Source organism: Schistocerca piceifrons, chromosome 3 (assembly GCF_021461385.2).
Source record: "Schistocerca piceifrons isolate TAMUIC-IGC-003096 chromosome 3, iqSchPice1.1, whole genome shotgun sequence".
NCBI classification, from domain to species: Eukaryota; Metazoa; Arthropoda; class Insecta; order Orthoptera; family Acrididae; genus Schistocerca; species Schistocerca piceifrons.
The window spans coordinates 957,184,666-957,197,134 of record NC_060140.1 but is presented as its reverse complement, the minus strand read 5'-3'; the positions used below and the strand labels follow the sequence as shown (position 1 = coordinate 957,197,134).

The 12,469-nt window shown below is 42.5% G+C and overlaps 1 protein-coding gene across 1 annotated transcript in view; it reads right to left on the bottom strand.

Annotated features, from left to right (window-relative positions):
• Nucleotides 1-12,469, bottom strand: part of LOC124787932 (L-ascorbate oxidase) — a 200,455-nt gene that overhangs the window by 32,160 nt on the left and 155,826 nt on the right. The window contains exons 6-7 of the mRNA XM_047254922.1: nucleotides 7,927-8,131; nucleotides 1,963-2,147 (exon numbers count right to left, since the gene is read on the bottom strand). Coding sequence (XP_047110878.1) covers nucleotides 1,963-2,147; nucleotides 7,927-8,131 — 390 coding nt within the window. The remainder of the gene's footprint in view (nucleotides 1-1,962; nucleotides 2,148-7,926; nucleotides 8,132-12,469) is intronic.

Here is a 12,469-nt window from a genome sequence, read left to right as displayed (position 1 = left end):
AATGTCTTCTTTTCCTATGAGGAGTAGTTAAACCAGTAGAGGAAGAGTTCTCTGGCGGCAAATTAATTAAACCAACAAAGACTTTTCCATTTTTTATGAGCAACAGACAACACATTAACACAAATGGTTCAAATAGCTCTGAGCACTATGCGACTTAACTTCTGAGGTCATCAGTCGCCTAGAACTTAGAACTAATTAAACCTAACTAACCTAAGGACATCACACACATCCATGCCCGAGGCAGGATTCGAACCTGCGACCGTAGCGGCCGCACGGTTCCAGACTGTAGCGCCTTGAACCGCACGGCCACTCCGGCCGGCGCAACACATTAACACAACCCAGTTCAATTCAGTCAGGAGTATCGTGAATTGTTCCCGTTGCTGCTACTATCCGGGCAACCAGATCCTCTTCTGATACAACAGGAGTTGCGTAAACAAGGTTGCTCATCTCTCCTCACACAGAAAATGCCCAGAGGGGACATATCTGGGGATCGAGCAGGCCATGGTACAGGACCACCTCTGCCGATCCACGTTTCTGGGAACGGTCAGTCCAGGAATCGACTCACACGAAGACTGAAATGTGCCGGCGCCCCTTCTTTTTGGAACCACATGCGTCGTTTTGTAGAGAGCGGGACGTGTTCCAGCAATTCTGGCAATGCTCTGGCAAGAAAATTGTAATAGTGCCTGCCATTTAATGGCGTAGGTAGCAGATACGGCCCAATTAAACAGTCCCCAACAACACCGACTCACATATTAACGAAGAACCGCACTTGATGAGCGCTAGTAACTGTGGCATGTCTGTTATCCTCACTCGAAACATGCGAATTGTGCATGTTGAAGACTCCATCAGGCCCGAACCTTGCTTCATCGGTAAACAACACAGAGGATGGAAATGTGGGATGCATTTCACACTGTTCACGTACCACTGCGAAGACTGTGTTGTGGGTGGATAATCAACTGGTTCCAAGTTGTGGACACGCTGTAAGTGAAATGGACGCAACAATTGCTCTCGGAGGACTGTTCTTACATTCGTACGATTCGTCCCCACGTTACGTGCAATTTCACAAGTGCTGAATAAAGGATCCCGCTCCACATGCTGCAAGACAGCTTCCTCAAATTACAGCGTTCTTACCGTGCGACGGCGTCCCTGTCCAGGTAATCTGCTAAATGGCCCGGTCTCACGCAGACGTTGGTACACAGCATCAAAGGTCGTATGATGCGGGATACGGCGATTAGGATATTGTTGTTGATAAACCCGCTGTGCAGCTCGCCCGTTGTGGTGCGCTACGTAGTACGCACCAACCATATCAGTGTACTCACTCCAGATGTATCGGTGCATTAGTAAACAGAGACAATGCACTACTATATGGGCGACAACAGTTGCCTACGACTGAAGAGCGTAATACGCCCTCTAACAACTGAAGAGCGTATCAGGGCCTCCATCGGTTCAAATAATCCTCGTAGGAAAAAATGACATTAGGGAAAAATATTTGTTTTGATGTCCCCTACAACCTCCCAGAGTTTGTCCGTTTAGATACTTTTCACAGTGTATAAGCAATGTGTAGTATGGGAACTGCCAAGAGTACAGAAAGAGAACAAACATTTCAGTGACCGGATGGGCAGTTCATAATGTCGTGGAAAAAAGTAAATACGTACATAAATGGCACGAGGGAGATTGGAACACAGCTCGCTCGCTTGGCAGTCCAACACAGTGAGCACTTACCCACGACGCCGTCGATGTTTTAGGCTGCTCTGTATTGCACAATTTTTTTTTTACAGTCCAGTACACCTTCTCCCTGTTCTCATGCTTGACTTGCGTTCAGTTTTTGACGGTCTACCCACTGGTCCGTCGTACGGCTAAATCTGTGGGTGTTGGGATGGGGAGTTTCCGTTGTTAGTAATGGTGAGCCGACGCCGCTACCCTGTTGACTGGAAGTGAGCCAGCTGACTGACGCGCACTCACCACGCCCTGCGGCAGCCCCACGTCGTAGGTGGGCCTCTGGGTGAGCGGCTCGTAGGGCCCTCGCGCGTACCGCAGGACTCCGAGCTGCTGCACGCGCCGGTTGCCGCACTCTCCCAGGCCGCGCACCTGGATCCAGTAGGCGCCCACCGGCTGGTCCGCCGTGATCACGAAGTCGTACCGCTCACCTGCAGGGAAGGCAAACACCCCCGTCACACCGGCTCCGTCAGTGCTCCAGGCAAGCACACCGTACGTAGGCCCGTACTACACTATCAAATTTCTTTGTCAAATATCTTTGTCCAATATCATTGTCAAAGATATTTGATGGTGTAATAGGGTACTTTGTCAAACGTCGTCCAATATTTGATCAAATCTAGGGCCTCCCTGTAGATTTGATCAAAGAAGTCGCTTGTCTTCTGTTCACTGCAATGTGACATGTTACCACATGCATCGCTGCATTCTGTCGTCTGTAGTGTTTTAATAAATATTGCCGGTAAATACAATTGGTGTGTGCCGACAACTACAAAATTAATAGAGATGTATGAAGCTGATGGGGCGCTTTACTACGTGAGGCACGCTGAATACAAAAATAGATCTCTTCCGCATGTGCACACAGCGCAATTGTGGTACATGCAACTGCTGCGGTTAATAACAAGTCGTTGTCAGCCATCTTGAACTTTGACGAAAAATATGTTGACAGTGTAATGCCTCTTCTAGCGCTACGTCAAAGATCTTTGTCAAATATATTTGACTGAATATTTGATCACTTCTTTGATCAAATCATTGACAAAGAAATTTGATAGTGTAATACCGGCCTTAGCTAGGCTGTGATAACGCACTGACACTCGACCGAGAGGGGAGGTCATATAGGCAGTTTAGCTTACTAGAACTAGGCGGAAAGCTGAGGAGAGTTGGCTGCATAGTGTGCTAGGTCACCAGTTTAAGCGCTAACCTTACTGAATGACACCCGAACCGTTGCGCGTTTTTTTTTCGGATGGGACAGTTGTGCGCTACGGTTCAGCATTTCTGACCTATTCTCGAGGGCATCGTTTTACATAAAAAGCCATTCGAAAGCCAACATCGCACAAAATATTTTTTATTTAAGACAAACGATTTCAACAGTCTTAGGTATCATCTTCAGGTCTTACATTTTTTTTTTAGTAACACATGTTAATTTTAGGCTGACCTCATGCTCAAGATATCAAGTGAATAAAACTCACTATATTATAAACGTTTATCCTCGGCAAAATACACTGAAGCGCCAAATAAACTGGTATAGGCATCCGTATTCGAATACAGAGACATGTAAACGGGCACAATACGGTGCTGCGGTCGGCAACGCCTGTGTAAAACGACAAGTATGTTAGATCTGCAATTATATGCGTAGTACAGTTTCATTCCGAGAGGAACCTCAATTTTAACGTCATACATGTGAGAACGCGTAGGATCTTACCTCTCTAGGAAGGAGTAAACTCTCATGAACTAAAACTAGTTTGAAATGTTGGCCATAGTTTACTTGTTCCTCCTAGTTACTCACTCTACATACTTGTTCATAACGCAGACCGTTTGATGGACTGCTTCGGCATTCTAACTCAACGAGTCCTGACCTCTGCTGCTTCATTCTTTAGTCCTTATTTCGACAAAGCTCCCTGGAAACCTTCATCGTTACGAGGTGACTCACACATAATCAATGAAACTTAAAGGTCACATTCTTGCCGGTCATTTTACAATAATAATTAAAAACAGCAGTTCTTGTGCTAGATAATTATCGGCCCGTTATGATGGAGCTGTAACGAGCGGTTAAGGTGGTTTACGTACAGAAAGACCAGTCGTCACCTTGAGCAAATAACTGTCTCACAACCGCAGTGTAGCGTTTTGTGAGAACAATGGCGTGTGTAGGTTACGGCGGTTTGTCTCTTGTGCACCCATGCAATAAACAGTTGGCCCTCGGCATTTCCATGAGAAAATGAGGCTTTTGCACGCATGTCAGTTATCATTAAACTAGAATTTATCACAGCATTTTTGGATCGGTAGTTATGAGAATTTTGCCAGCCGTTGTTGGGCGTGTAGTAGTGTGCATATGAAGGCATGTGACATGGCATATCAGTAAGGTTAATCTGAGCTGAAATCTTTTTTTCTTCTTAAAACAAAAAACGTTGTTCGCAGCAGTAGGTTTCACGGAAAACACAAACACACATGACCCGCTCCCAGCCCCCCCCCCCCCACACACACACACAAATATGAGTGTCACCTGAAGCAATCAAAATATGTTTGGTGAAAAAATAATCTGTAGGATCGTAAGACATACTAAAGGTCTAACTTGATAACATGTTCAGTAAAAGTTAAAATGACAAGATTTTGCAAATAATTAAAAAAATTCACACATGAGTGTCAGCTGACGCAATTTAAATATATTTGGTGAAAAAATAATCTGTAGGATCGTAAAAAATAGTATAGGTCTAACTTGATAACACGTAAAGTAAAAGTTAAAATGTCAAAGTTTTGCAAATAAGTAAAACAATTTATCTCCATCCTCTAGCCAAAGACATAAACGGGTTACTTCCGTAAATCAATTAACAATATATACATACCGTAAGTACGTTCTCTCTTTGTAAATAATATTTCATAATATGATTTTTATATAAATAACCAATAATTCAGTTTACATTCAAAGTCTCTTCGCCATGAACCTAATGTGAAAGTACTATCTATCTTCGTGAGAGGTGGAGGATGATTATGCGAAAAGGAATTCCTGTTTCCTTCCTTACAATGCTTGTTGTGACCTTACTTTATTACTCACTGAGCCACTTGACAGAATGATCACTTGTCAATAAGAATTTTAACTCGAAATTTTTACGACTCTTTCGAAAATAGAAATTTACGTTGATAAGCTTCTTGGAAGAAGACGGTGATAAATATAGTAAAAGGCATCACGACATTTTTCTGTAGTATATTTTTCGTTTCTCCCTGTGCTGTGGTGCTTTCATACGCAAATTTGGAAGGGCTGACGCGTCGAGTACTTGAATTTGTGTGATGAAATTTTTCGAATTGAAGTAGTGAGAGTACTAAGGAACGATTCATATGACTTTTTGTAGCTGTGGTTAGCAGTTCGAGAGACCTTACCACAAATTTCCAAATTTTGCACTATCTGTTCCGTTCAGCTGATGTACGATGTCCTTTGCCGTCTTTGACGCAATTACAATGTCATCGCACGCCTCCAAGTTTTTATTCCTCCCCTTCCCAAATTTCTTCTTGCTTTCCTATACTGCTTGTTCAGTGGGCAGATTGACTAACATTGGGGATGCGCTACAAATCTATCTCACTCCTTTCTCAACTACGTCTTCCCTTTCATTTCCTTCAATGTTATGTCTGTAGTCTGTTTTATGTCCAAGTTTGAGGAACCTTGTACACCTACATTTATACTCCGCAAGCTACCCAACGATGTGTGGCGGAGGCCACTTTACGTGCCACTGTCATAACGTCCGTTTCCTGTTCCAGTCGCGTATGGTTCTGGGGAAGAACGACTGTCGGAAAGCCTCCGTGCGCGCTCGAATCTCTCTAATTTTACATTCGTGATCTCCTCGGGAGGTATAAGTAGGGGGAAGCAATATATTCGATACCTCATCCAGAAACGAACCCTCTCTAAACCCGGACAGCAAGCTACACCGCGATGCAGAGCGCCTCTCTTGCAGTGTCTGCCACTTGAGTTTGCTAAACATCTCCGTAACGCTATCACGGTTACCAAATAACCCTGTGACGAAACGCGCCGCTCTTCTTTGGATCTTCTCTATCTCCTCCGTCAACTCGACCTGGTACGGATCCCACACTGATGAGCAATACTCAAGTGTAGGTCGAACGAGTGTTTTGTAAGCCACTTCCTTTGTAGATGGACTACATTTTCTAAGGACTCTCCCAATGAATCTCAACCTGGCACCCGCCTTACCAACAATTAATTTAATATGATCATTGCACTTCAAATCGTTCCGTACGCATACTCCCAGATATTTTATAGAAGTAACTGCTATCATTAGAACTACTGACATCCTTGGGAGAGCCAGTCCTGACAAAACTCTTCCATCTGGTGAGCAAGATGTATGAGACAGGCGAAATACCTTCAGACTTGTTGAAGAATATAATAATTCCAATCCCAAAGAAAGCCGGTGTTGACAGATGTGAAAATTACCGAACTATCAGTTAATAAGTCACGGATGCAAAATACTAACGCGAAATCTTTACAGACGAATGGAAAAACTAGTAGAAGCTGACCTCGGGGAAGATCAGTTTGGATTCCATAGAAATACTGGAACACGTGAGGCAATACTGACCCTACGACTTATCTTAGAAGCTAGATTAAGGAAAGGCAAACCTACGTTTCTAGCGTTTGTAGACTTAGAGAAATCTTTTGACAATGTTGACTGGAATACTCTCTTTCAAATTCTGAAGGTGGCAGGGGTAAAATACAGGGAACGAAAAGCTATTTACAATTTGTACAGAAACCAGATGGCAGTTATAAGAGTCGAGGGACATCAAAGGGCAGCAGTGGTTGGGAAGTGGGTGAGACAAGATTGTAGCCTCTCCCCGATGTTATTCAATCTTTATATTGAGCAAGCAGTGAAGGAAACAAAAGGAAAAATCGGAGTAGGTATTAAAATCCATGGAGAAGAAATAAAAACTTTGAGGTTCGCCGATGACATTGTAATTCTGTCAGAGACAGCAAAGGACTTGGAAGAGCAGTTGAACGGAGTGGATAGTGTCTTGAAAGGAGGATATAAGATGAACATTAACAAAAGCAAAACGAGGATAATGGAATGTAGTCGAATTAAGTCGGGTGATTCTGAGGGAATTAGATTAGGAAATGAGACACTTAAAGTAGTAAAGGATTTTTGCTATTTGGGGAGCAAAATAACTGATGATGGTCGAAGTAGAGAGGGTATAAAATGGAGACTGGCAATGGCAAGGAAAGCGTTTCTGAAGAAGAGAAATTTGTTAACATTCAGTATTGATTTAAGTGTCAGGAAGTCGTTTCTGAAAGTAATTTGTATGGAGTGTAGCCATGTATGGAAGTGAAACATGGACGATAAATAGTTTGGACAAGAAGAGAATAGAAGCTTTCGAAATGTGGTGCTACAGAAGAATGCTGAAGATTAGATGGGTAGATCACATAACTAATGAGGAGGTATTGAATAGGATTGGGGAGAAGAGGAGTTTGTGGCACAACTTGACTAGAAGAAGGGATCGGTTGGTAGGACATGTTCTGAGTCATCAAGGGATCACCAATTTAGTATTGGAGGGCAGTGTGGAGGGTAAAAATCGTAGAGGGAGACCAAAAGATGAATACACTAAGCAGATTCAGAAGGATGTAGGTTGCAGTAGGTACTGGGAGATGAAGAAGCTTGCACAGGATAGAGCAGCATGGAGAGCTGCATGAAACCAGTCTCAGGACTGAAGACCAAGACAACAACAGCTGCTACCAGTGTTTGTTCCGCTATCATATAATCATACAATAAAGGATCTGTATTTCTATGTATTCGCAATACATAAGATTTGTCTATGTTAAGGGTCAGTTGCCAATCCCTGCACCAAGTGCCTATCCGCTGCAGATCCTGCATTTCGCTGCAGTTTTCTAATGGTGCAACTTCTCTGTATACTACAGCATCATCCGCGAAAAGCCGTATGGAACTTCCGACACTATCTACTAGGTCATTTATATATATATTCCTGTATTTTATTCCTGATATCTTCAAAATTTCAATGAGTGTAGTCCAGTCAGTATTGTTAAAAGTTATCTTTAATCTAGAAATGCTATAGACGTAGGTTTTCCTTTCTTCAACCTCAGTTATAAGATGAGTCGTTGATTGCCTCGTGTTTTTCTTCGTTTTTCCGGAACCCTTACTGACTGGCCCCATTGTCGGGCCTCTCTTTGTCTTCCACTGCTCGTAACGAAACTTACTTTTAGTGTTAGTATACCTGAGAAGGATATGATGGTGTTGACAGCCACGGGCTGCACAGGTTCTCCGTCGGTGGCGATGATGACGAGCGGGTGGCCCTCGATGGTGAACTGCGCCGGGCAGACTGTGGCGAACGAGTTGATGAGGCGGAAGCGGTAGCGGCGGCCCGGCGTCATCGTGAAGATCTCCAGCGGCGTGTTCGTCACGAAGCCCGTGTTGGGGTCCTGCGGGCAAGCGGCGCTGTTAGGGCGAGGTAAGGGGACAGCCAAAAAGTTTGTTACTAACAGAAAATTACCGTTCTCGTGGTTTAGGCTTCCACTTCTGTCAGAAATTTTCGTAAAGTGTGGTGTGGCAGAAAATCAGCTCGAGGCAATACGTACGTTGTTCGTTTACACGCGGCAAAAAGACTTAAAGTTTTTCGACAAAGACATGCTCCCGGACGACCATTCTAGTGCACAGCTAACGCGCAACAGAAAATAATGAGAGTTCAAAACCTTCATGGTTCAGAGTGCAAACATGTAAAATCTTGGAAGGTCGTGCCAATTTACGAGGGCTATTCGGAAAGTAGGTATTAAAATCCATGGAGAAGAAATAAAAACTTTGAGGTTCGCCGATATCATTGTAATTCTGTCAGAGACAGCAAAGGACTTGGAAGAGCAGTTGAACGGAATGGACAGTGTCTTGAAAGGAGGATATAAGATGAACACCAACAAAAGCAAAACGAGGATAATGGAATGTAGTCGAATTAAGTCGGGTGATGCTGAGGGAATTAGATTAGGAAATGAGACACTTAACGTAGTAAAGGAGTTTTGCTATTTGGGGAGCAAAATAACTGATGATGGTCGAAATAGAGAGGCTATAAAATGTAGACTGGCAATGGCAAGGAAAGCGTTTCTGAAGAAGAGAAATTTGTTAACTTCAAGTATAGATGTAAGTGTCAGGAAGTCGTTTCTGAAAGTATTTGTATGGAGTGTAGCCATGTATGGAAGTGAAACATGGACGATAAATAGTTTGGACAGGAAGAGAATAGAAGCTTTCGAAATGTGGTGCTACAGAAGAATGCTGAAGATAAGGTGGGTAGATCACGTAACTAATGAGGAGGTACTGAATAGGATTGGGGAGGAGTTTGTGGCACAACTAGACAAGAAGAAGGGATCGGTTGGTAGGACATGTTCTGAGGCATCAAGGGATCACAAACTTAGTATTGGAGGACAGCGTCGAGGGTAAAAATCGTAGAGGGACACCAAGAGGTGAATACACTAAGCAGATTCAGAAGGATGTAGGTTGCAGTAAGTACTGGGAGATGAAGAAGCTTGCACAGGATAGAGTAGCATCAAACCAGTCTCAGGACTGAAGACCACAACAACAACAGCAACATTCGGAAAGTAAGATCCGAAGAAGAAAACGCATGACAGTTATGTGGGCTGCATGATATCACTCGAAATCCCTCACCAATGCCTCGTACTTGGCGTGAGACACTATTTTTAGGCACCTTTACGTGCTCACTGTGCGATTAGATCCGCGCGGGAATGGCCGCGTGGTTTGGGGCGCCATGTCACGGATTGCGCCGCCCCTCCCGCTGGAGGTTGGAGTCCTCGCTCGGGCATGGGTGTGTGTGGGTGTGTTGTTCTTAGCATAGTTTAAGTTAGTTTAAGCTGTGTGTAAGTCTGGGGACCGATGACCTCAGTAGTTTGGTCCCTTGGGAATTAACACACATTTGAATTTGTGCGATTAGAACTGGAAAGAGTCACGTGACACGATCGACGAGCATACTAGAGACACTTCCCAAGACATCTGTGCAACGCTTCATCGGATTGTCACAGTGCTTTCAATTTCGCACCCGTTCGGAACTTACTTTCCGAATAGCTCTCGTAAATCGTCAGAAGCTTGTAAGAATTTATATATTGCACTTGGAACCGTGAAGGTTTTGAACTCTCAATTTCTTTTAATGCTGGTACTTGAAAAACATCGCATTTCAGTTGCCATCTTTATACGCAACAGCTTTCGATATTCACATGTTTTAAGGTCGGTTGTAACAGTTTACATGGCAATATTAAAAGTGTGACGTCATATAACACCAAATTTGTAGACTGCCTCCAACGAAAGGACGGAACCAGATTGTATAAAGTAAACAAGGATTAACAGTCTTAATATATTTTACTACTGACGACAGTCATGCAAGATGCCTTTTAGGTTGTTTGCGATTATTAGTTTAACATTTCTTTGTCAGCTGTTACACATGACCTTACGATAGCTGAATATCATCTGAACATTAACGCCGGTTGTGTTTAAAATATTATTTATCAGCAGCTCTTGGCGGTTGAAGTACGACGACTTTTGTATTGCCAATGAACAGGTCAAAATTTGAGACAAAACTTGAGAGAAATCTGTAGTTAACTAACTTATTGCCCATGGGTTCCCTCTCGTACTCATCTAACACACATATCTGTATCTCACGTATATTTAACATATTTCACTCATATTTGTACACAAATTTCATCTGTATCGAATTTCGCCCTACAGTGTCATCTGAATTCTAAGCAAAGTTTATTTCTGCCTGGGTAAGGAGTGTGCGGCATTATTGACTCGCTACGGTTCTCAGTCTTCAGACCTGGTTGACGCACTGATCAGTAAAAGAAAAGAGACAGTTGGTGCTTCATACTTTTGAAATATTCCAAGTCAGCTAAATACAGGAAAGAAATGCAGGTGGTTTTCGAACGTTTTTACTTGCCCCTTCTCATTCCTACCCCCTCCACTAGAGGTATAAGGGGTTCCTTAATCTCACAGAGTTTTTATAAAAATAATAAGTCGTATATATACCAAATTTGGTTGAAATTGGTCCATATGTTTTTGAGTTATGTTGGATTATATAGTCATGGTGGTCATCAGCATCTCTGTGTGCGAGAAACAGTTTGTGACGCAGCCACATAGCAGCAGAAGTTGTAAAGTATTCTGGTGTTTGCGGCCACTCATTGTATGTGTAAAAACGTCTTCTTTGCAAGAAAGTGAATCCAGAACTGAAGAATTAGAAAATACATTTACGGAAGTAGAAGGTGATATGTATCAGTTGCAAATAATGTTAAAGAAGAGTAAATCTAGATATGAAAATTACTCATGGGTAGGACCATGAAAAGTCCCGAAAGTGATAGATACATCAAAAGTAACTATCAAATATCCTTAATAAAGTAATTTCTATTCAAATTGGCAATAATAAATTCGTGCAGTTGTTTAGTCAGTTAACATCTGGCGATTTATAGCTCAAGTAGAAAAGACAGCATTAAGAGCCTTTCTTAAAATTAAGCAGTCTTTTTAGATTAAACGAGTCTGAACAGGGCAATTTTTAGCGATTTAACATTGGCGCTTCGTGAATTCATTAGAATAGACAACACTTAACCTTTTCAAGCACGTCTTTGGTTAAAGAAAAAGTTAGATATGAACAATTGTTTAACTAGTTAATATCTCTCAATTCAGAGCTCATGTGTCTGTTAAAATAGACCGGGTATAAAACCTTTTTGAAGCTGAACAATGCGTTAACACATTAAAGAAAACAGTTTACCACGCACTAGCTCACAATTAATCATCTTAATAGAACTGTCGTACTTTCCCTTCTGTGGTGCTATTTCTGGTGTCAGGACAGCCTTTCCTCAACTTGTGACAATCACTGCCTGCAGTCACCAATATACAACTTCTGCTGCTGGGTGGCTGCATTACAAACTGCTTCTCCAGACAGAGGACCTGATGATCATTATGGCTATCGTACAAAACAGCTCTCAGTTGCACGTATTACGGCTACAGCTTCTTATGCAACCAACAATGCAATGCCAGGCACCTGCCCCAGCTGACCGCCAAGACCAGCATAGCACAGCTAGGCGGTTATGTCTGTAGCCGATCAGGTTTTTTTTACGTTTTACTGGACCATGTTATCCTTCATACTTGAAGGCATGTCTGTCATGTGATGTTATCATTGTAAACTCTTTTCGTAAAAAACCGATGTTAGGGTGTGTGACTTCAGTGGCTCTTGTATTCTTCTTTGGTTTTTATTGCGTTTTCTTCTGTTCTGTTGTTTGTACAATACCGTGAGGGCGGCCAGTGACTGAAACCGATCATAAATAAGTAATTTTACGAGACAGTATTGTGTCATGCATTTTTCCAGGAACATATAGGGTGATTCAGCTGCCCCTACCACCGGGACTATGCAACCCGCAACTCCCTCAAATACCCCTAGCAAGAGTTTCATTTTCTCTCGCTTGTTACACACGAACTGTTAGTCCTACAGAAAAAATGGACACGGCATTTTTGTAGGAAATTTAATACTGTTATATTTTGTACCAGTATAAATTTTGTACCAGTATAAATGCCGCAGTTTTCGAGTTATTCAAGAAAAACGTGTAAAAGTTACCTTCAAACACGTTTTTCTTGAATAACTCGAAAACTTCGGCCTCCTGCGAAAACGTATCCCGGAACAAAATTTAACTACATTAAATTTCCTACAAAAAGATCCTATTCATTTTTTCTGTAGAACTATTAGTTTGCACGCAGTGAGCTAGGGAACAGTAAATTCT